This window comes from Nanorana parkeri, unplaced genomic scaffold (genome assembly GCF_000935625.1).
Source record: "Nanorana parkeri isolate BGI_ZX_2015 unplaced genomic scaffold, ASM93562v1 scaffold64, whole genome shotgun sequence".
Classification (NCBI taxonomy): Eukaryota; Metazoa; Chordata; class Amphibia; order Anura; family Dicroglossidae; genus Nanorana; species Nanorana parkeri.
This window is the reverse complement of record NW_017306332.1, coordinates 2,545,716-2,569,056: the sequence shown is the minus strand read 5'-3', so window position 1 is coordinate 2,569,056 and position 23,341 is coordinate 2,545,716. Positions and strand designations below refer to the sequence as shown.

The window sequence follows — 23,341 nt, the reverse complement described above, 5'->3', positions numbered from 1 at the left end:
CATTCACACTAGTGTAAACGCATATGTTCACACCTTGTGTTTAGACTGGATTAACACCTAATCGACACCTATTCAGCTCGTTTTATGTGCGTCTTTTTTTAGCATTTTTTGCAGATTTTGACACATTTGTATCAATGAGCAAAAAGCGCGTAATACGAGCACAAATAATCGCAACACGCGTTTTTCAAGCGTTTTCTATTAAGTCCATGGAACAACACGTGCTGAAATCACCCCCAAAGTAGCTCATGTAGTATTTTGTGTGACAGGCGTATTTCTGCTTGTGACAAAACGCTGACATGTGCACTGGGGTCACAGCACTGGGGTCGAGCGTTATGTCGGGTAGTGATGGGCTTGGGCGTGTTCGCAGCTCCACGTGCCGAGCCCACCAGCAAGCTAACAGCGCCAATCACAGGTACTGAGACATTTCCCGATCTCTGCAGCTGCGGACCGGGAACATGTCTCAGTACCTGTGATTGGCGCTGCGACGCTGTCAGCTTCCGGCACGTGGAGCTGCGAACACCCCCGAGCCCATCACTAATGTCGCGCTGATTGATGCACAACAATACGCTTAGGTGTGAATGGAGCCTTAGAGACTTTTATCTGCGTTTTCAAAAAACAAAAAAATAGGTGCATCTAGGAATAGATTTGAACTTCGAAACGCATGCAAATGATGCAAATTAGGTACCAGATGCATGTAAACGCGCATAGAGTAATGTAAACTCGCATAGAGACATGTAAACCCGCATGGAGGCTAGTGTTGGGCTGGATGTTCGAGTCGAACGTGAGTTCGACTCAAACATCGCTAGTTCGTGTGTTCGCTAAACACACGAACTATAAGGGTCTTCAGCGGTCTGTTCGACCGCTGAACGCCCCACAAGGCAATTCGCCTTCTGAAGCCGTAATTGGCTAAAGGTTTGCACCTAACCGCAGGTCAGGTGCAAGACTTTGCCCAATCAGGGCTCAGTACATAGTAAGAGCCATTATTGGGCAAAGTCATGAGGACTTTGCCCAATCATGGCTCACTGCTAAGTCCCAGCAGCACACTATATAAACTTACACCGCAACCCTACATAGTGTGTTGCTGGAGTGAAAATAGAGAGAGCATGTGAAAAGCAATGTTTTGGCCTTGTTGGACAAGGCAGTCAGCAGCAAGGTTCACATTACCACTGACACATGGTCTAGCAAGCATGGTCAGGGACGTTATTATTCCTGCACGGCACACTGGGTAACTCTGCTTGCAGCTGGGAGGGATCCAGGACGGGGCTCCGTGCTGGAGCTTGTTCAGCCACCACGCCTCCAAAAACCTGATGATGTGAGATCTGTCTCCTCCACCCCCTACTCTTCGTCCTCTACGATGGCCTCTTCTGCAGGATTTTCCAGCAGTCCACCGTAAGCGTTCAAGAGGCTACGCAACGGGTCAGGCAAAAAGATGCCATGCAGTGATTGAGCTGGTTTGTCTAGGGGACAGGAGCCACAGGGGCAGATATTCTGTCAGCTCTGCAGGGGCAGGCCCAGAGGTGGTTAACACCACGCCACCTTGAGCCGGGAATGGTTGTATGCGACAATGGAGCAACCTTCTCTTCGCTCTATGCCTGGAATAGTTGACGCATGTACTATGCTTGGCACACGTCCTCAATTTGGTGGTACGGTGTTTCTTAACCAGGTACCCAGGGCTGCAAGATCTTCTGAGGCAGACCAGAAAAGTCTGTAACCATTTCAGGCGGTCATACCCAGCAAGTGTTCGTCTGGCTAAAATCCAAAGTGAATTGCACCTGCCCATAAACCGGCTGATTTGTGATATGCCCACCAGGTGGAACTCCACTTTGGCAATGCTTCAGTGTCTGCACAAGCAGCAGAAGGCCATCAACGAGTACTTGTGTGAGTATGGCACAAGGACAGGCTCAGGGGACCTTGTCTTTTTTCCCCCACGTCAGTGGCTGCTGATAAAGGATGCATGTACTGCACTGTCACCATTTGAGGAGGCGACGAGGATGGGGAGCCGGGACAATGCAGGCATCAGTGACTCATCCCTCTTGTGTTCCTACTGGAGCACACTCTGCAGGGAATTATTGATCTGGCACTTGAGGCAGAACAGCGGGAGGAAGAGAAGGACTTCCTTTCCTCTCAAGGCCCCTCTCAAGGCAGACACCATTCCTGCGGGTCCGCAGATCACACCAGAGGAGGAGAATTATGTCAGCCATGGGGTCATTGAAGCAGAGGATGACATAAGGCAGTCTTCCAGGGAGAATGACATAAGGCAGTCCCCAGAAACCCAAGGAGTAGTACGTGGCTGGGAGGAGGTAGTGCACTATAGTGTCATCCTCAGTGACCCTGAAGACTCTAAATCTCATGCCTCCCCCAACTTACATTGCATGGGCTCCCTTATCTTGCAAAGCCTGAGAAAAGACCCCAGGATTCATGGTATCAAGGAGAGGGATCATTACTGGTTGATCCACGCTACAAGCGTAAAGTTGCACAGCTCATCCTGCCCTCACAGAGGGAGCACAGGATGAAACAGCTGGGGGATGCTTTGATGAGAAACCTGTGTAACACCTTTCCAGGCACTGGTAGGTTACCAAGTGATGAAAGAGGTGCTTCTGAGGCTTTGGTGCTTCTAGGCTTCAAAGGAAGAGCTGTGGAGAAGGGGGCCGCCTGACTGATGCCTTCAGAAATGTTTTCAGTCCTCGGTGCCCAGGGATGTTAATTTTAGGCACCCATTTCCAGCGTCTGCATCATATGGTGCAGGATTACCTAGGGACAAGAGCAGACCTGGAGAGCTTTCCAACAGACGATCCACTGGCTTACTGGGTCTTGAGAATGGATCACTTGCCAGAACTTAGCCAATATGGAGCTACTGGGCTGCCCTGCATCCAGCGTGCTTTCAGAAAGGACGTTCAGTGCTGCTGGAGGTTTTGTGACAGACAAAAAAGTGCATCTGTCCACAGACTCCGTTGACTGGCTGACATTTATAAAAATGAATCAGTCCTGGATCAGCAGCAGCTATCAATCCCATTATGCTGATGTCAACAAATAGATCAGGGATCTCTGGATTCGGAAGACTTCCTAGGCTGCCTAAGTTTGTGGGCAATTATTCCGCCAACTTAAAGTAATGTTCTCGGTGTAGTGCACACACCAACGAGCAAGACACAATTTTTCCGTACCCGCATGTGACAGGTGCATATAATTTGAACTTTTGCAGCAGGGTCCAATCCTGCACTCTTCCAGAATAACTCTGAAGGGTTACGGTGTGAAGGCACTTGCCGACACTAAAGGCCCAATATTTGGGTTCACCAGCCTGTGTGATAGGTTCCTATCATTTGAATATTTGACAGCAGGGCCAAATCCCGCACTCTTCCAGAATAACTCTGAAGGGTTATGGGGTGAAGGCACTTGTCGAAACCAAGGGCCCAATTTTAAAGCATCTGTTGTTACTTTCATCCAATGCCTGCAAAAGAGACACCAGAATTTTTCCCAAAAATCTCTAACCTTGTTCCGAGTGTCCTAAAATGTATCCTCTTCATACAGGCTGCCGCCCCAAGCAGTTGTTTAAAAGATGAAAGGAAATCCAATTACCGACAATTGAAATGTCATTGTTTTCTTTTTAAATGTCACTTTTTAACCTTGCAGCTGGTTCTATATATCGTACAGATCCGCCACTTCACAGGACGCTTATGTGGACCCACCAGGCACGATATTTGAAGGAATTTTTCATTTGTATTCTTACCCTTTAAGTCATGTAAAAATCACTGTTCCTTTAAAAACCTTTTTTTTTTTCTTTCCATTGATTCCTGTCCCCTATTGCCGTACCCGGACCCCCATGCCTTTTTTAGGGCCAATAACTTGCGTATAAGACCTCCTAAAGGGGACAATCGTTTCTGAAAGTACTACCCCCATTCACTTGCATTGAGTTTGAGTTCAAACTTTTCGGATGTTTGAATGTTCGAATATGAACCGAACTTGGGCCTGTTCGGCCCATCACTAGTGGCGACCCACTGAACAACGGGTTGTCACTCGCTATTGGGTCACGACCCACCAGTTGAGAAACACAAGTGTATAGGACATGAGGATGCTGAGGGACATACAATCTCTGCAACAGAGGACTGCCTCCATCCAATACTTTATTTGTAAAAAGGCATAACAGCAGCAAACAAACGCTTACATGTTCAGCCCCCAAACTGGGCCTTAGGCATAGCAAGGAAACATCAAACTGACATACCTTAAATACCCTAGTTCCTCACCCCAACAAAAAATATGCTTACAATCATGCTTAGAAACATGTAAGCATTTGTTTGTTGCGGTTATGCCTTTTAACAAATAAAGTGCTGGATGGACGGATCCCCTTGCGAGTGCCAGTTTTTTACCTATTGCTCATTGAAGGCTCCGGCGGAAGCTTTACTAGGCACCGAGGTTCAAGCAGCGGGATTGGAGACAAAGGGGGTAGAGCTGCTCCATGTTTCTAATCTGCTGGTGTGTGCTCCTCTCTGCATTAGAGAATTGTTTGAAGAACAGTTGATTTTGTAACCTTTTTGAATCTTCAAGGTGTGGTTTGGCAAAGCTCAGTCGTGACTGCATGTGGCCTTTCTTGAGGAGTGGCTTTTTTCTTGCAATCCTCCCATACAAGCCACATTTGTGGAGAACTTAGGATAGTGTTGTCACATGCACACAATGACCACTCTTTGTCATAAATTCCTGCAACTGCTTCAGAGTTGCTGTAGGCCTCTTGGTAGCCTCTCTGACCAGTTTCCTCCTGGCTCTTTCATCCAGTTTGGAGCGACGTCCTGATCCAGGAAGGGTCTGTGTGGTACCAAATACCTTCCACTTCTTAATAATAGATTTCACTGTGCTTCTAGCCATTGATAAAGCCTTTGACATTTTTTTGTATCCATCTTCTGACTTGTGCCTGTCCACAAGTTTATCACGGAGATCTTTTGGCAGTGCCTTGCCACACATAGTTGATTGTTTGCTTCAGTTGCACTACCAGGGACTGAAGCACTATTGCAAGCAAGCTGCAAGCACTATTTTGATCGCACCGGACCATAGGCATAATGTGCCATGCGAAAGTGAGCCGGCCGCAATGCACTGCATCTGGTGTAAACGGGCCCTCAGTGAGTCGGTTTATGAATGTTTTTTTTTATTTTTCTCTGACCTGTTGGTGTTATATCATTCACTTGGATATTATAAGTTGCACTGAGTAAATACAGCTGGCTAAAACAAAAACTGTGTCTGTCTTCATTTCAGGCTGCAAAGCAACAAAATGTGATTATTTTAAAAGGGGGTGATTATTTTCTATACCCACTGTATGTAATGCAAACCACTTGACTCCAGACCAGCAGTTACATTTTGTGGACCTGGATCCATCCTTTCTGGGGCCGTGCACCATCTGTGTGTGGCTGTCAAAACCCGCAGCTGCAAAAAGCAGTGTGTGAAGGTGCACAGCTGCTGTGTCTACATAGACTTACCTGAGCTGCCCACATGCTTCGCCCTGCAGCACCGGGATCATCAAAAAACAGCCCTTCATGCTGTATAGGACAACACACCCTATAAAGCCGAAATGAAACAGCGTGCAGGAAATGTTCCACTCTGTTTTAACTGCATTACTAAAAACAAGTTTTCAAAGAGACTTCCAATTTCCTATCTAGTCTCATCGACTGGAATCTTGTTTATAATCAACAAAAGAGAAAGCACTGCAGCTAGTCATGCAGCTGAGTTTGAGTGGTGAAGAGCTACATGCTGTGACACAAGAGGTTGTTTTATTTACAAAGTACTGAGATCATTCACAGCAGTGGTCTCAAAGTACCGGCCCGCAAGCCGGTAATATGTGGCCCGCAGCCAGCTGACAAGTCAGGTACACGGTGACTGCGCACCTGACTTGCGGGGGCAGCAACACGGTCTGCATCTCTGTCGGATGCAGACCGCAGAGCAGCTCCTGCACTGAGATCCTTTCGGCTGGAGCTCAGTTCTGAGCTTCGGTCGAAAGGATGCATTAGTAAGGTCTGCAGCAGACTTCACTAATCACCGCTAGAGCACCAGGGATCGATCTACTTCCTCACAGCCTCCTCCCTGTAAAAAGGTGAGCAGGAGAGGGGGGCTCTGTATTTTATTGTATATGTGGGTATGTGCAGGGGGGTTATTTCAGATGTGGGGGAGTGTATTATTCTATATATAGTGAGTGTGGCGTTTACAAGCAGCCGCTGTCACCCATTCAAGTTAATGATCAGGTGACAGCAGCTGCATGTGCACACCGCATGTAATGGTATGTGGTATGATTACATTTGGTTAGGAATCAATCACTCTCCCTGGACGCATCGATTGTGCATCCAAGGAGAGTGTTTTCTAACCGCATGTATTAATAGCACATACCATTACATGCGTGTGCAGGTGTTCACATGCAGCTGCTGTCACCTGATCATTAACTTGAATGGGTGACAGCTGCCGCTTGTAAACAAAAGATTAGGGATTCCTGCTGCAGGAAAACGCAAGTTACTGCTGCAGGAATACCTAAATTGCACCTAAACTTACAGGGCCGTCTTGTGTATGTATTGGGGTCTGTAGTACCAAACAGGATATCGTTACATTTTATTTTGAAGTATGAAATTTGGCGAGCGGCCCCCATGAGAGAAAATAAAATTGTCGAGTGGCCCCCGAGTGAAATGAGTTTGAGACCCCTGATTCACAGTGTGGAGGGGAGGATGCCAATGTATGTGACAATAATACTAAAGCTGGGTAAATTCTTAAAAAACTGGCCGAAATTCGTTCAGTGGGTGACCTTGTCCCCCAACTCCCACATCAGAGGAGCTGCGCTGAAAACTGTCCAATCAGATGCAGCCACTGTACAGGTATATTGACAGCTGCTGGAGCTGACTGCCAAAATACAGTAACCGCAGCAGAAGATTCCTCCATCCATACTGCTTAGTGTGGATAGAAGTATCCGTTAGACTTTTTCTGCTTAGCCTAAAAGCTGAAGGAAGAAAAACTAGCAGTGTTTACCCAGCTCAGACTGTGACTGCGCTGCTCAGAAAAAGTGGGAGTGAAGGAAGTGAGAGGACAGGTGGATTGTGGCCTGGGGCTACACAGACTGAACAGGGAAAGTGAAGTGTCATATGAGCTGCATTGTTTCATGTTAAACATGAATGACTTGTTCAGTGCAGCTGACTGAACATCCTTCATAATTACTATGTTCAAAAACATATAGATGGAGGGCAAAGATTTGTTCAGGTTGGAAAAAAGATCTTAAAGCCATAGTCCACCTTTTAAAAATAAATTAATGCACGCACATTGATGAAAGAAAAAAAATGTGCATTCATTAATTTTTTTGCATTTGAGCCTGCAAAGCACTGCAACCACGATCAGTGGACCCTGCAGACTGTTCTCCAGCCCCAGGTCTGTACAGAGGTAGGCATGCGGCTGCAGGAAGTTCCTAATGGACTACATACACAGTGACATCACTGGACTTGTGCGCCATTGAGATCTACGAGTCCCATTTCTGAAGTGACAGATGGGACTTATAATCTTCCCATTCATGGATCCTGTAAATGGATCTGCAAATGGATGATGCAGATGTGCAGGAGAGGTCACACCGAATTCAAAACAAAGGTGGGGAGGGCTTGGGCTGGGGAATATAACCATGTTTCATGCAATACCCTAAATATGGGTGTAACATGAAAAATGGTCACAAAGGTGGACTTAGCCCCTCTGCCTGTGTCTCCAGTGTGCTGGCCTTAGAAGCAGACAACCCTGCCCATGCCTATTTTAAAGAACAAACATAACAAATATTCTCACCTGAACCTTGACACCTGCTGGCTCCTAAACAGGTCTTTATGTAAGTGTAAGTTACATTTTTGCTTCAAGAAATAGTTTTCTGGACAATGTATATTTGTTTGATCTGGGTTCATTTCTGAAGAAAAAAAAAATTAACAACTGCCAAACAATTTTTAAATGTTTTCAGTAGAAGATTTTTAAAAAAAATGCTCATGCAATCATAGCCTAAGCTTGTCCCATCCTACCTTCTGTACATTGCTACTGGCCAGAGAGGCAACCTATCATTGTGATGGGAATAGGAACATGTAGGAGGCTTACAGAACAGGGATCCTTTATTACTATCAGGGCTTATGTCAATGGCATTAGTTTGAGATGCTTCTGAGATGATTCAGAATTCACTGACAGGTTAATTTGACCTGCACTAGACCTCCTTCTGACCTGCTTTATGCAGGTACTGCATTCCTATAGACTTGTGTGGGAACAAAAAAACTATTTGAAGTGAACAAAAGACAGTCAGTCGGCCCATCAGAATGGTCTGACATTCGGGTTTAGCGGTGGTGTTTGAAGACTGCTGTAGGCGCGTGCACCCTTTTATCCAGATTTGTATTTTATTATAATATTAATATTTGATCACATGAATAACAGTCTATGGCAGCACATAATAGAACTAGATGTCGGCAAAGTTGACAGAGTATAGATCAGCTTTAACTGCTCAGTCCCCAGTTAGGAGGAAAAAACACCACGTGACTCAGCCATGCTCAGTTGCAATTACAACTCCAGAAAAAATAACAACATTTGGACAACAAATTCCACATAATTTTATTTCCAAATCCACGATAAAGAACAAAAGTTTATACAAATCAGCACTGTAAAAATGACAAGTTAGAGGCTACGCTGGCAGAAATCATAGGGAAGTATCCATGGTTTTCCCTTCCTCTAAATTTCCCCCTCAAAATGTTACAATAGATTCTAAAAAAACATCGGCTGCAAAATGTTCTTAATTATCCAAAATGGTGTCCAATTCAACATCTGGTGCATATCAACCTATTAACATATATATATATAGAGGGCAATCAATAATAAGTGCTTACCCTTTGACATGCACAAAAGGCATCAAAATGAAATAGAAACATCCTTGAAATAAAAAAATTAAATAAAATAAAAGTGCCCTAAAATTGAAAAGATGCACCTAGCATGCATTCTCACATCTGACAAACTAAAAACTTTCATTCTACATCAGAAAAAGAGATAAATAATTGAAACTTCTAAAGCAATCTGCAAAAACTTCCACGTGTCTACTATGCAAATACTCTATAAAAAATAAATCTAACACTGAAATTCTAAACATGATAAATATACAATTACATAAACTTATTTTAATAAAACAGTGGCAATGAAAGCGGCGGATGACATTTTCTTTTTCACAAGACGCTGCAAGACATAGGCTTAATCAGCAGTAAAGACAACTTCAGCTTTTTAGAAGAAGTCTTAATTATTTAAGCATTTGTTAAAACATATTTTATCTTTTGGTAGAGTGGAGGTTCAAATGTTAATCATAAAATGTCTCTTTACTTTATATGAAATACCTGATTAAATAATCCATTGGCTCAATCGTTATGCATTATAATATATGCACAAGTGAAATGAATACAAAAAGATCTTCCGAACAATGAAAGTCTGCTAAACCAACTTGAAAATAAGTATCACTGGCATACAAAATCTTTTTCAGTCATTCAAAAAAGTTTGAAGCAAATTAAATTTGACTGAACTAAATTAAACCTGTTTTTTCCCCATAAAGTGCCCAAGTGTAAGGCTGCATTCACACATAGCGTTTGCGGTTCCCCGCACGGTTTTCCGAGCAAAAGACTGTTTTGGACGAAAACGCTATTTTTTTTTTCATCCGCGCGAATGCCACTCATTTGCGGCTATTAAATAGCCACGAACGTGCGGAATCTGCTGGATTATCTCGCTTGCACTATTTCGGGGGTCGTGCGTTTTTTTCGTGCCGCGCGGCCCCTGCAATGATGTGAACGATGCACATTGAAGTGCATTGCTTTTTGTGTTTGGAGCGGCTCCGTGCGTATCCGTACAGCCGAATACACGCGGTGAGCCGCTTAGGTGTGAATGGAGCCGTATGCTCTCACTCATGGGTGCATGCGTGTACTTTTTATCCCCTTCAGGAGCACCCCAGGTGTCGTTAAGTCTGATGCATTCTATTGACTTTTTCCAAAATCAGTCTAGGGTTGGCCCTCTTCCAGTGCGCCCTACTGATCATTAGGGCCACCTATAGCTTGAAGAACCAATAGGAAGTTCTAGGTGACAAGTCATCCCTTACAAATTGGCATATTAGAGCATCCTTGGTTTAGGGTTCCTGGGATGCCTTTAAAGAGTGGCAAAAGCTCCAAACCCTCACTACTGCCCTGGAATAAGCATGCAACCAATAAAGTCTGAAGTTCTGTCTAGCATACTATGTAGTAAAGCTAGAATTGGGATGAAACTGCTGTAAGCTGCACCTTTGAAAAGATGACAACAATGGCAGCTCCCATAAGTGAATTGTGGTTCATTTAGCAAAAGGTTTCCGTGTGAAACAAAGTTCAGTCTTGTAAGTGATTGATGCAGGCCTATGTTATGTTCTAATCTGATGAAAGGTGAACCCCGACTGGCTGCCTTTTGTTGTAGACATATAGACAGCCTAGATTTACTACTTTTATCAATGGAAGAATTAAAGCACAATACTTATTATACGTTATACTTCGCCCTGTGGAATATGAAAAAAAAGTTATTATGCCAAGTTACTTTGAATGAAAAGAAGTCCTGCTTCCAGCACTAAGGCCTACGTTTTTGTATCCGTCATTGCTGGAAACAAGCTGCTCTCAGCCACCATTAGGTGTTATAGAGGAGACCTGCACAGGACAGATCTGAATAAACAATCTATATTCATGGAGCTGATGTACTGTTCTTGTGCTGGAAACAGGAGTCCTTGCCGATGAAACATCATACTGGTATTTTTCAGAAGCTGGGACAAGTACAAATTAATATAATAGATAAGTGCATATTTAATGTGAAATATAAATAAATAAAATAACCCCCCAATACTGATCCTGTCCCAAAAAATAAAGTGTCTCCGTTGCTAAAAAAAACAAACAAAAAAAAACAAAAAAAAAAAACTTTACTTGTCTCACTGCCTGCAATGTCAATCATTACTCTCTTGAAAAGCTAAAACGTATTAAACGATCCTCAGTATGTATCATGTCTAAAATTGTTAGATGCCCTTTACCTGCAGGCCCTACGTCACAACAGGACACAGTAGCGACATGGACATCAATGGAATAAACCACAGCGAGCAGCAGGGTGCAAGACAACAGACACTTTCTTGAAGAACATAGCATTCATCTGAGAGTGAAGCTGAGTGGCACAGACAGGTGGTGAGACAGGTCCCTTTAAATAAAACCAAGCACTTGTGATCCGTAAAACAGTGAGTATTTACTGTCTGGGATGCATGAAGAATTTACTACCTGTAGTACTAGCTCTTATGGGATTCTGCCACTGAGCTGGACACAGCGTCTGGCTTAGCAAAAATAATGGCTACTCACCCCAGACATTGTCCTCAGCTTCAAGCGGGTGCCCAAATCTAATGCAACTGCATTAGTGAAATGTTTTGGCTCTGGGTAAGCCAAGTAGAGCTATTTTATGCACAGGCAGGAGGTACTAGGTCAAATTTAAAGTGACACTAAACTCAGGAGTTAAATCTTAACAATGCATTCAAGTACCTTAACTATCAACAAAAAATTTATCTTATTTGTGTATCACTCGGCTATAGATCCTTAAATCATCTCTGAATTCATGCTGACACTGTCCTTCCTTCTGGAGGGTGGCTACTTTTGTTCCCCATGGTCCCTGTGTGTGCTGTACAGTAGTCACTGCTCCGAGCTGATTCCCGTGATGGACTACAATCTCATGTCTAGATTACTAGTTTGTTTTGAGATTGTAGTCCATCAGAGGAGCGAGCTCGGAGTGGTGGCTAATACAACCCACACAGGGACCATGGGGAATAAAAGTAGCCACCCTCCAGAAGGAAGGACAGTGTCAGCACCAATTCAGAGGTGATTACTCAAATAAAATATATTTTTGTTAATAGTTAAGGTACTTGAATGAAGTTTTAAGGTTCAACTCCTGAGTTTAGTGTCACTTTAAAGTTTTGGACCTCATTCTTAATTCCATGTGCAATGTAACCTTAAAAGAAAAAACTGTCTCACTTTTGCTAACAATTGATGTATATAGGTGCTACACAAGCCATATGGTAACTTAATGTTATTAAAAATTACTAGATGCAGTAATTTAAGAAATTGGTCAAAAAAATTCAAACCTCCTTTTCTTTCCCCTACACTATATGCGCACCAGAATCCCACTAAAATATAATTCACCGCTTGTGTTCAATTACAGTGCACCTATATACAGCAGGGAAGCCCTCTTGTGCTTCATGAGCTACTGATCTGCATATGGGATAACACTGATACACAACTGTTATAAGCATAATAAAATGAAATGAAATGGCTAATATTTGAATATTTTCAGTCTTGCATCATTTAGGGATTGTGGTCGTTTTGGTTTTAAAGGGGAAAAAAAAGGTTAGAATGCAATGTATAAATAATAGCAATGAGTATTAGGAAGGAGCCACTGTGCATGAGTACAAACACCTCACTAACCTAATGTCACACGTTAGCTAGTTATAAAAGGAACACAGGCACACAAACACACGTACATCTACAGTAAGTGCTCAAATGAACAAAACAAAAAACGTTTAAGCAAAACTACACGTTTTAGACATTGGGGTACATGTGTAAATAGTTTATACGCATATACACCTCTGGCTAATATGAACGTAAAATATTTTCAAAATACAATGCCCTTTCCTATATACACATGAGTGGAATTATTACTAAACACAATGTGAAAAAGGATTTGATTTAGACTGAATGAAAATAAATACTGAATTCTTGTGGAGCTTTGACCAATAGCATTGTCCTTTTACCATAAACTGTACTTCTATTACAATAATTAAAATAACAATTAATATGCATGTGTATATATATTGTATATACATATATACATACACGCTGTCAAACGCGCATACACACACGCAGTGTCAGAAGTGGCATCATTTCTCGGCCCAAAAAGCTGACACATTTACTTTACATATATAGATATAAAAGGGAAGGGGTTTAAAAGAAGAAAAAAAAAATCTTTCATTTTCATACAACATATATCTTCCTCTGCTCACGCGATCCATTACTTTGAAAGTGATAAATGAAAGTCCGTGTTAAACTAATATCCATTAAAGAAGGATAGATCAACCACTAGATTCTTATATCTACAGGGAGTATCTCAGCAGGTAGGCAGAGCTGAGAACACAGTGCAGAGATGCCTAAAGCTGGCCATGCCTCTTGCAATCCGATTGTACAGTCAACTTTCCATTTACCAAAATGATTTGTATCCAATCATTAAGACTAGGGATGCACCGATACCACTTTTTTAAGACCGAGTACGAGAACCGATACTTTTGATCAAGTACTCGCAGATACCAATTACCGATACTTTTTCTTAAAGGGACAGGTCAATTTTTTTCTAAAGCAATACAAACTAATGCTTTAAGGTCACTTTCTTAATATTATGAATCATGAGATGACAAGGCAGCATGACGCCGGCTTCCCGACCAATCAGAATGCCGGGCGCTGAGTGATTACACGGCGCCCGGGTTCGGAATTTGCTAGCTTCCTGACCAATCGGGAAGCCGGGCAGCTCGTCATTGCACGCTACCCGGCTTCCTGTCACGCTACCCGGCTTCAAGTGACAAGAGAGCATGGAGCAGTTTCCTGTCACAGGAAGTACTCGTGCTAGGTATCGGAGCATTTGGGCGAGTACGAGTACTCACCCAAATACTCGGTAGCGCCACCGATACCGATACTAGTATCGGTATCGGTGCATCCCTAATTAAGACCCTTACATTACACAGTTGTTGGTAGAGCTAAAAGGAGAATGTACAATCAGACTGCAACGTGTATGGTGAACATTGAGATATAAGATGGTGGTTGATCATTCAACCCACTAGCATCAACCCTGTACTGAAATGATAATTTAATGTCAATATCAATCTACTCTGAAACCAAACGTGACTACAAAATGTAAACTAGATTACAGGGGAAAAAGTAAAATTTACATACATCGGTTGTGCTTCTTGAAACTGTAAAAAGCTGCAAAATTACTTTTTGTAATATCTCACCTCCTCGAACTAGCCATGAGCTATACAATTTTTATAGCCATTTTGTTAACTTACTTGATGAAAACATATAACTTAGTACATTCCTCTGATGAAATGTGAATCCTACATCAGCTTTGCATATTAAAAGTCTAAAACGTATGTGGTATATACTGACTTTCCAAAGCAGTAAATATAAAAATGATAATAAAAATATATATAGGAGGAGCGTGGAATGTGGAAAGGCTTGACTGTCGCGGTTTGTACATGTTGGTTTTTAATAATGCTTATCTACAAAAACGCTATTTAAAAAATGCTTAGAGCAGGTTCACTGTCTTGGGTGGTATGAAACTCTATGCAGCTTGCATAAGGATAGCATTAAATTTATATAAATAACTATTTTCCCCACATTTTACAAGCAGGTCTCAATACAAAAATCGCATCTTTGTAAAGGTGACTGCAGAATCTTTATGCTACCACAAATAAACTGATTGTATGGCCTTTTTACAAACCAGGTTTGTAATATTAATGGCCCTGAGTCTATCAATATTTTTACTATTATAAACAGTGGTCGTTTTCAGAAGGGCTAACAGGAATGAGAAAGCGTTAAAATTTAGAAGCTTTTACAAAATGCAGAATTTATGATACAGGTAAAATATCTCTGTTTTTCAGATTTAAATTGCCTAATATTAGAAAAAAATGTGTATTCTTCTTCACAGTTTAGTATATATCAGCTTCATCCTGCTGTTATTGGGATGAATAACTTAAAAAAATATTTCCTTGAAAAGAAAAACAAAATGTACAGACCAGATCACAATTCTATAAAGGACATGATTAAGTGCAGCGGTACAAGTCCTTGTCACCTTCTAGAACATCGATGTTTGTAGAAACTGTTGGGGTGGCTGGGTTTGAATCTTGGGAGATGGCTGCCACAGTAACAATTCTTGGGGAGCCAAGGACTCCAGTGACTGAGGCGTCCAGGTCTCCTGATGTTACGATTGCCAGTGCTGTTCCACCTCCCTTTTTGTTTTGGTGGGTTTTGACATGTTTTGAGAGATGGTCGCTCCTCATGAACCTTTTGGAACATTCTGGACACTCAAACCTCTTCTCACCTAAGAAATAAAATACAGTAAAATTTTACAGCAACAATGAATTAAAGCAGAGCTCCAGGCCAATGGGTAAATACAATTATTGGACTGGTTTACCAGCTAAAGGATTTGTAATTCTTTTCAGTCAGCATAGCCAAGCCTGTGAACTCCCAGTAGACTGAACTGAAGTTAACCAATATAGCCCGGTCCAATAACCAACCCCCAGCCTGTAAATGGACAAATGAAGGCGTGCCAGTATCCAGAGGAGGTCATCTCTCTGCTCTCCCCTCCTTGTAAATGCATTGTACGAACCTTGTGGCAACACACCTGAGTTAGTCTTCATATTGATTCCTGTGGTGTCACATGGATCCTAGTCCCAAGCTGTACCTGGGATCTCAACTTCTCACCAAGACAGGATTAAGAGGGCCAGAGTTTTAGGCAGAGAAGATTTGGCCCAACAGCAGTTGAGATAAAATATCATTGCATTGTATTCAAGGAGTCCGCAGAAAAAAATACACACTCTCATCTGGCCGTCAAGCTCATTAGCCTGACCAAGTACTGGATTAAACCTTTTTCTCAAAATACCCAAGTTACATGAAACGGTCTACATGCTAAATAATGGCTTGGTGAGCTCTCTCATTTCCTAATATTGCATTTGTCCACTTATCACCTAGCAATAGCCTGTCGTTGTGTGTTTAATCCTATATATCTTTCCTCAAGGGCATTGAGAGGAAACAAAGATACACCTGCAGGGATTCATTGATCAGGGCAGCTAGCTACACTAGTCTTCCAGGATGAAACTAGAGGAACGCACTAGTACCGGTTCTGTGTACTTTGGAATAAAGAAAAGAATAATCCAAGTTACCTGTGTGGGTTCTTCTGTGCCTCTGTAACTCATCACTTCTGGTAAACCTCTTGCCGCAGAAGATCCAGTTGCATACAAAAGGTCTTTCTCCAGTGTGCCAACGAAGATGTGCTCGGAGATGGGATGTCTTCCCATATACTTTTCCACATCCTTCAATGTGACATATGTGCTGTTTTTTCTTTCCCGGTTCACTGTTTGCTCTGGTAAAAGAAGAAGACAAACATGTTTACTGAAGAGGATGACAATTGTGATGAATCAAACCTCTATCATCAGACTTTTCCAGAATATAAACTGCTGGTGGTGCTATCTTGTCTGAAAACCTGAAGAAAAGATACAGAGAGTGGGACTTCCCACATCACCCCACAAAAGAAAAGACTAAAGGTCCAAGATAGCCCGCCATGCTGAATGGAACAGCGAATCCCAACAATACTAAACATCTGAATCTACTTCCTGTTCCAGTAATATCCTGTCACATCCTAAATGCGAAGTATCGCTGAGATAGGAAATAAGGGGAAGTTACTGCTGTGGGGGCAAAGACCGCAACTTAAAAAATCTGAGCGTGGGTCTAACGGTTAGCTATTATAATGACTTGTGTTTCTCTTGACGTTAGCGTAAAAAAAAAAAAAATGTCTGGATTTGAACTTTAAAGAAGGAATAACCATTGACTTGTAGCCAGATTATTAGCTCATGCCTTTGGGGCCTGCCACTGTAAGACCCCTTCCGCCAGAAGACGAAAACCCCAAAAAGACCACAACATGCCAGTCACAGCACATACATTTACATGTACTCTCATAAAAGAGTGCACACATGTAAGTTGACCCCCTTTAAAAACAGCCATGATGTGATATCTGGGCAATCTAACGATTTCAGCAGACTGATTGTTCAAGAAAAGACCACCTGTTCCATACTTGTCTGCAATATTTTTACAAATGAATAATGACTATCCTACTGTGTATAGCCAGACAAGTAGGGCTCTAAACCTGGCAGGGATTATCTGGTCCTCTTCAATTGTAAACCACTGGTGCTACAAATTATCTCCACTCTGGATACCTTATTCTACTAACCACACAAGCTTGATTGGATTGAGATGTGGGAGATCTAAATTATACTACATTAACTTAAATGCACTGTCAGGTTCTTGGAATCATTCCCAGACTCTCTGAGCCTTGTGGTCTGAAGCATAATATGCCTACGTGGAAAATGGCTGTCATGAGGTACAGATATCTAGTGACTTTAAAATATTACTCTACTGGTGTGAGCCAAGTACTCTGCTGTTGATGACAGTCTGAAGAATTTACTGCCACCAGAGTGGAATATATCTACTTATGAATATCCAAGAAGAAGTCAAGTTACTGAAATAAGCCATGATATCTCCAGTCTGACATATTTGGCAAGGTCCGCACTTTGACATTACAAGTCAGGCACCACTATGCATCATTGGCTGATTTTTATCCATCTGTTTCCCTACACAACTAGTTAGCTTACATCAGCTCTTTTAATCCAGAGCACAAGAGTAATGGGTGGCCGGTCACTATTTTTGATATAAAAAAATTCCAACAGCATTTTTACTGCCATCATGCTCATGTCTCTGCCTTTCAGTACCATATTACATACCCACCTATACTTTACAGCATTAAACAGCACCATCTTAACCTCTGTTTAGATCTGTAGTTGCCATGGTGCTGCACATGTGATCAGCTACGACAACAGCCATTAAAAGGTCTGTTGAGAGTTGACATAAGCACACTGGCAACTGTGACATATTTAACCAGAGGTATGCCTTGAATGCACAATACATAGGATTTTTGTCACTGTAAATTCCTTTTCTTGGAGTACATTGTATGACCCATGTAGTCTTAACCTTCAGCTTATACTGCCGCCTACAGGACGAGTGGACACTGGCAAACAAAAAACCTGTAGCCTAAGCCAACCCAGGGTATAATCTCTTCTACCATCAGTATGCCTCAGTTTTGTAACATAGCAGTGCCGAGAGCATGAACATAAAAACACAGAGCGGTGGGACCTGTGTCCCTAAGCGGTCTCCAAAAAAAGAATTTTACAGCAAATACAAAAATACTATTTTCTTTCTCATTTATTGGAGGGACACAGGAAGTGTTAAAACCCTCACGATGTCCAAAAGCAGTCCAACTGAGGGATGGGCAACACAGCAAACAATCACTAGCGTTCCCAACGTAAACAGCAGCAAATTTGAACTGCTTCAGAATTTGTCTCACAAAGGGAGAAAGCCCTGAATCCCACAGGTTGGCATACCACATTTGCCAGGGCCACTCCAGAGCAATGAGGATCAATGAATGCCCTCCATCTTTATCAGACTGCTTCTGGAACTGAGGGATTTGAACCCGAGAGCAGAGAATCTGAAGTTTCATTTGTGGAAAGAAGACTATGGTTGGAGGCATATCCAAGACCAGACCCAGATACTCCAAGCAATTATTTCTGAAGTTTTAGGATCCCCTGAATTAGAGCTGCAGCTAACGATTATTTTCAAAATCGATAAGTTAGACGATTATTAAGTTCGATTAATCGGTTAATCGGATAACACAGTCAAATGTTCCGTTAGACTTACCGGTAACGGTATTTCTAGGAATCTTCCAGGACAGCAACCTGAGAGATGATTGGTTCCACCTTCTACAGGAAACACAATTAGCAAAACAGTTAAAAGCCCCTCCCCTTCCCCTCGTACCTCAGTTGTGATAAAAGTAGACTACCACCCCAGTAAACGAGGGGACAACCCAACAATAAATAACATACCATACATCATTCCGGGTGGGAAGTAGGCTTGCTGTCCTGGAAGATTCCTAGAAATACCGTTACCGGTAAGTCTAACGGAACATTTCCCCAATCATCTTCCAGGACAGCAACCTGAGAGGATAAACAAGTACACAAAATACAAGCCTACCTCTCTAGGGCGGGACAATTGCTTGAAGCACCTTTCTGCCAAAGGCCAGATCTTGCTGGGACAGGACTTCAATTCGGTAGTGTTTGATGAAAGTGTCCTGCTTTGACCAGATAGCTGCCCTGCAGATCTGCTCCACTGATGCCCCAGCTCTTTCTGCCCATGAAGTGGACAATGACCTGGTTGAATGGGCCTTAACTGAAAGGGGTAACTCCTTTCCCTCCGACTTATAGATGCAGACAATCACCTGTCTAATCCACCTGGCAATAGATGCCTTAGAGGCCTGCTACCCCTTACGTGGGCCAAAGAACAACACAAACAAATGACTAGATTTTCTAAAATGCCTAGTTGCCTCCAGGTATTCAATGAGACAACGTCTAACATCCAGAGTGTGAAATACCATCTCCCTCTGATCTTTCGGATCAGCACAAAAGGAAGGCAAGATAATATCCTGAGACCTATGAAACTGGGATGAGACTTTGGGAAGATATAATTGATCTGGCCTTTTTTTAACTGTTTTGCTAATTGTGTTTCCTGTAGAAGGTGGAACCAATCATCTCAGGTTGCTGTCCTGGAAGATGATTGGGGAAATATAACTTAAGATCCAAGCCTGTGAGTCAGTCCACCTTTTATACCATGTTCAATGTAACACCCATATTTAGGTTGAAACATGAAATATGGTTGCATATCCCATCCCCCAAAAAACTTGTATCTCCTGACCACCCTTGCCTTACCGAAATCATGGGGTGCATGCTTCAGGGGAAATCTGTTGTTATTTAAGTGCAGGTGTGCATGGCTCTGCCCTTACAGCCATGGCGTTGAGGTTTGTTAATTTTTACATTTACTACTAGTCCCATCTGCTACCGCAAAGGATGGGACTTGTAGGAAGCGTGCTGGGGGCCTTTCCTCCATCATTGCTGTAGTTCAGCAGCACTTTCCCTAGCCAAGTCTGAAGCTTTGTATGGATTGGAAACTGTGGAAAGCTTTGCAAAAGCCTGTACACTGCACTCATGATGCACTGATGCTCTGCAGGCCTTAATGCAAAAATGCAGCAAATGCACATTTTTTATCATATCAGTGTTGGTGCATTTACTACCTGTTTGCAATAGGTGGACTTTGCCTTTAAAAGTGCTTACAAAGCTTTTGTTTTCTGTCTCTTAAAAGGAGAACTATGGGGTTAGGGCTTTTCCCCATAGTTCTCCTAAGGTAACAGGAAGACGCAAACTAGCATCCTCCCATCACCCAAAGCTCAGTATACTGCGAGCTACAGCTCACGGTATACTGAGACGCCGCAGCCGGAACGGATCCCAACAATTCTGTCTGGATCCCCCCCAGCTGCGTGAGTGACAGCTGGCTCTGCCTATCTAGAGGCAGCTGTACCGCCTCCTCCCCCGTCCGTTTTGCCAGTCAGCGGTGGAGGATCGGACAGGGGAGGAGGAATATCTGCAGGGAGCCGTGAGTGACAGTCACGGCTCTCTGCACGGATAGATCGAGAAGTGAGCGAGCGCCGGTATGTGTTCGCTCACTTCCCGATCTACCGAGCCGACCTGTGACAGTTTCATTGTCACAGGTCGGCTCAGATTATGAGTCAGTGAAAATCACTCGCCTCATAATTCTCATTTAATCAAAATACTGACCTTGGTGAGCACCCAAGGACTTTCTTTTCTTCTGGAGTACACAGGTTCTTAGATGCGGAAATAATATAATTAATATACAAGGTATATTTTTTGCACTACATTCACTGTCAACCCTTAGACTGACTGGCTTTGGGAGGCACCTTAAATGTACACATTTGACAGTAATTACCTTTGTCCAAAATCTCTATAGATCCAGTAAAAGGCTCACCTTCCTTCCCCTTCTCTACAGTTAGGACAAGAACATGCAACTCGTCTTAGTCTCTTGCCAGTCTGCACCTCTTGATCCGATGATAGCTGAGACTGTTGAAGCTGCACTTGTGATATTTGATCAGGACTGACAGCACCAATGGTTGCATTGGTAAGCCCCCCAACAGCAATGGAAGCTATGGTAGCTTGCTGTACTTTGACACCGTCACTTCCTTGCTGCTGACCTTGAATGGGAAAATTAAAATTGAAAAATGTTTAGAAAATAGGAAGGCCCCAATAAGAAAGTCAACATATACGTTGGAAAATTAACAATGATGGAGAGCAATATAAAAATGGCTGCAATATAACAAAATAAAAAATTATGCCAAATCGGTTTGATGCCTCGCACTGCATTGAAAATGAAAGCAAGTTTATTATAGTCTTTATTTGGCTTAGAAAGAATTCCTTCTTTGTTTTTCTACATCTGCTAACTTTGAACAAGTTCACATGACCCACCTTACAAGTGAACTTGAATACAACCATGCACATCAAGGAAATCATCTTCAAAATCCTACATTTAAAAAAGGCATAATGATAAAACTTAACCAATAATTCTGATTAGGGATGCACCGAAATTACATTTTTACACCAAAACTTAAACTGACTTTTCTCCCAACCTTTTTAAAATTATTTTTATTTTACTGTTGACTCAACTGAGTAAACACTATGTCATCAGTTATTTACAAACACTGACAGGGTTATCCACAAAAGGGTGATGAGTTTGGAGAAGGCAGGAGAAGTGAACTATCTAGGACAGCATAGCTGATTTGGAGAAATTTTCCATTTCAGCTCACTTTCAAGGTCAGCCATGTTGTCCTAGGTTGTTGCCTTCTCCAAACTCTTCACCCTTTTGTGAATAACCCTGTGAGTGATTGATTGCTCAGAGTTTGTGCTCCGCTCTCCATTCTGACTGCTCCAGCCCATCACCGGAGGCGAGTTCTCCTCCCCGCACGGCCTCCTGACCGGTCTCTTCTCTCTGCTGGGCGCCGGCAATTGGATTGGCTCTGTGTCCCCTCCGATCCCCGCTGCCTGTATTGACACAGATGGGGAAACGTAGCAGGGATTGGAGGGGACACAGACCGCAGCTTGCCGCCAGTGCCCAGGGGAGAAGCTGGGGATGCGCCTCATTTTTGGCCGTTTTTGTACTAATGGCATTTTGCCCATAGTATCATTTCCGCCCAAAATGTTTTGGTGGCCAAAATTTCAGTGCATCCCTAATTCTGATACTACCACCTTGTAATGCTGTATAAACAAAACCTTAGGATGCCTAAAAGTAACACAAGCTAGTTCAACCTCAACTGAAGCCTCACACCTTTATATTATATATTCTTCTACTCCCACAATTTGAATTGTGCCAGATTTTTGCTTGTCAATGCTTTTAAATACCCTTTTCTCCGCTTCCTGTCCTTCTCTTCACTGATCTATGCTGGCACAGAGGAGTAACGGCCACATCCCCTCCTCACAGATGTGTATTGCAGAGGAAGAGAGGGGTTACTGAGTCTGTTACTGTGTGCCCAGTTCACTGGGTCTAACGCTGGTACCTGTTGGACTGGATCTATTTAGACACCGAGTACAACCGCTGTGAATAGGAAAGTAGAAGTAAGAATATGAAAATAGAGGCCGTTAGTGCAATGTCTACCTGACCGCATATCTATTCTGGAACAAACTGGGCCTGAACTATACAGAACTCAGATTAAGTGACCTTTCTGACTTTAGTAGAGTTGGGTGTTTTTACCGGAGAAAATTGGCAGCTCACTGGATGCTTTTCAGTTGCCGAGAAATTACCGTTTATTGCATCACCAATCAGACTCAATCTTCCATAGCAATTTGGAATCTACATGGTGGCTCTGGGTATCTCAGCCTGATGTATCAAAGTGTAAATGCTTCTTTTTTTGTAGAGGCAGGAATGAGGTGTAATGGCCATGTTTGTGTATATCGCTTCTGCATTGTAAACTGGTGAGCAAATGTATATCCAGATCATCAGATTACTGGCAAATAAGAGTGAAGGGGTCTAATGAAAATGTTCCATAAATGACTGTAACCTTGCACAGGAAGGATGGGTTAACTTTCACGCATTTCAAGTACAACTGTCATGAGGGAAATATGGAAGCTGCCTTTCTAATTGCCTGGCTGTCATTCTGATGCTTTGGCATCAATCATTTGATTCAGTTATCAGAAACAACTACTGTATAGGGATGAGGAATTCTGACTTTCTGTGACTCGCTGGCTGAATTCTTGCTCCAAGTCTGCAATGCCAAACACAGCCAGGCAACTAGCATTTTCAGGGAGGTGGTCAGCAAGGGCAGCCCACATATTATTCTAACAGGTGGACTTTAAAGATGGACTAAACTAGCCCTTGCAGTGGGGCTACCTCCCGCACTGCAAGGGTAAACTGCTCATGTTGTCTAGGGCAAAGGTAGTGAATAAAAATTCCGGTGAGTAAAATTTTTATTGAGCCAAGGTCTGAATCATGTTCTGGACAGAACGGACATGCAGTTCTGGGCGCCGTGCAGGTGCTTGGTTTTTCTACATTTAGCCCTAAATGTACAGCAACGGTTCTGTACAAGTGGTCACTTG

General features: G+C 42.7%; 1 protein-coding gene across 2 annotated transcripts in view; it reads right to left on the bottom strand.

Annotated features, from left to right (window-relative positions):
- Window positions 1-13,921: 13,921 nt before the first annotated feature.
- SP4 (Sp4 transcription factor) overlaps window positions 13,922-23,341 on the bottom strand; it is a 22,659-nt gene continuing 13,239 nt past the window's right edge. For both annotated transcript variants that reach the window (XM_018576327.1, XM_018576328.1), the window contains 3 exons: window positions 20,727-20,949; window positions 15,968-16,167; window positions 13,922-15,126 (listed from right to left, as the gene is read on the bottom strand). In XM_018576327.1, the coding sequence (XP_018431829.1) occupies window positions 14,849-15,126; window positions 15,968-16,167; window positions 20,727-20,949 (701 nt within the window). In that variant the 3' untranslated portion in view covers window positions 13,922-14,848. The remainder of the gene's footprint in view (window positions 15,127-15,967; window positions 16,168-20,726; window positions 20,950-23,341) is intronic.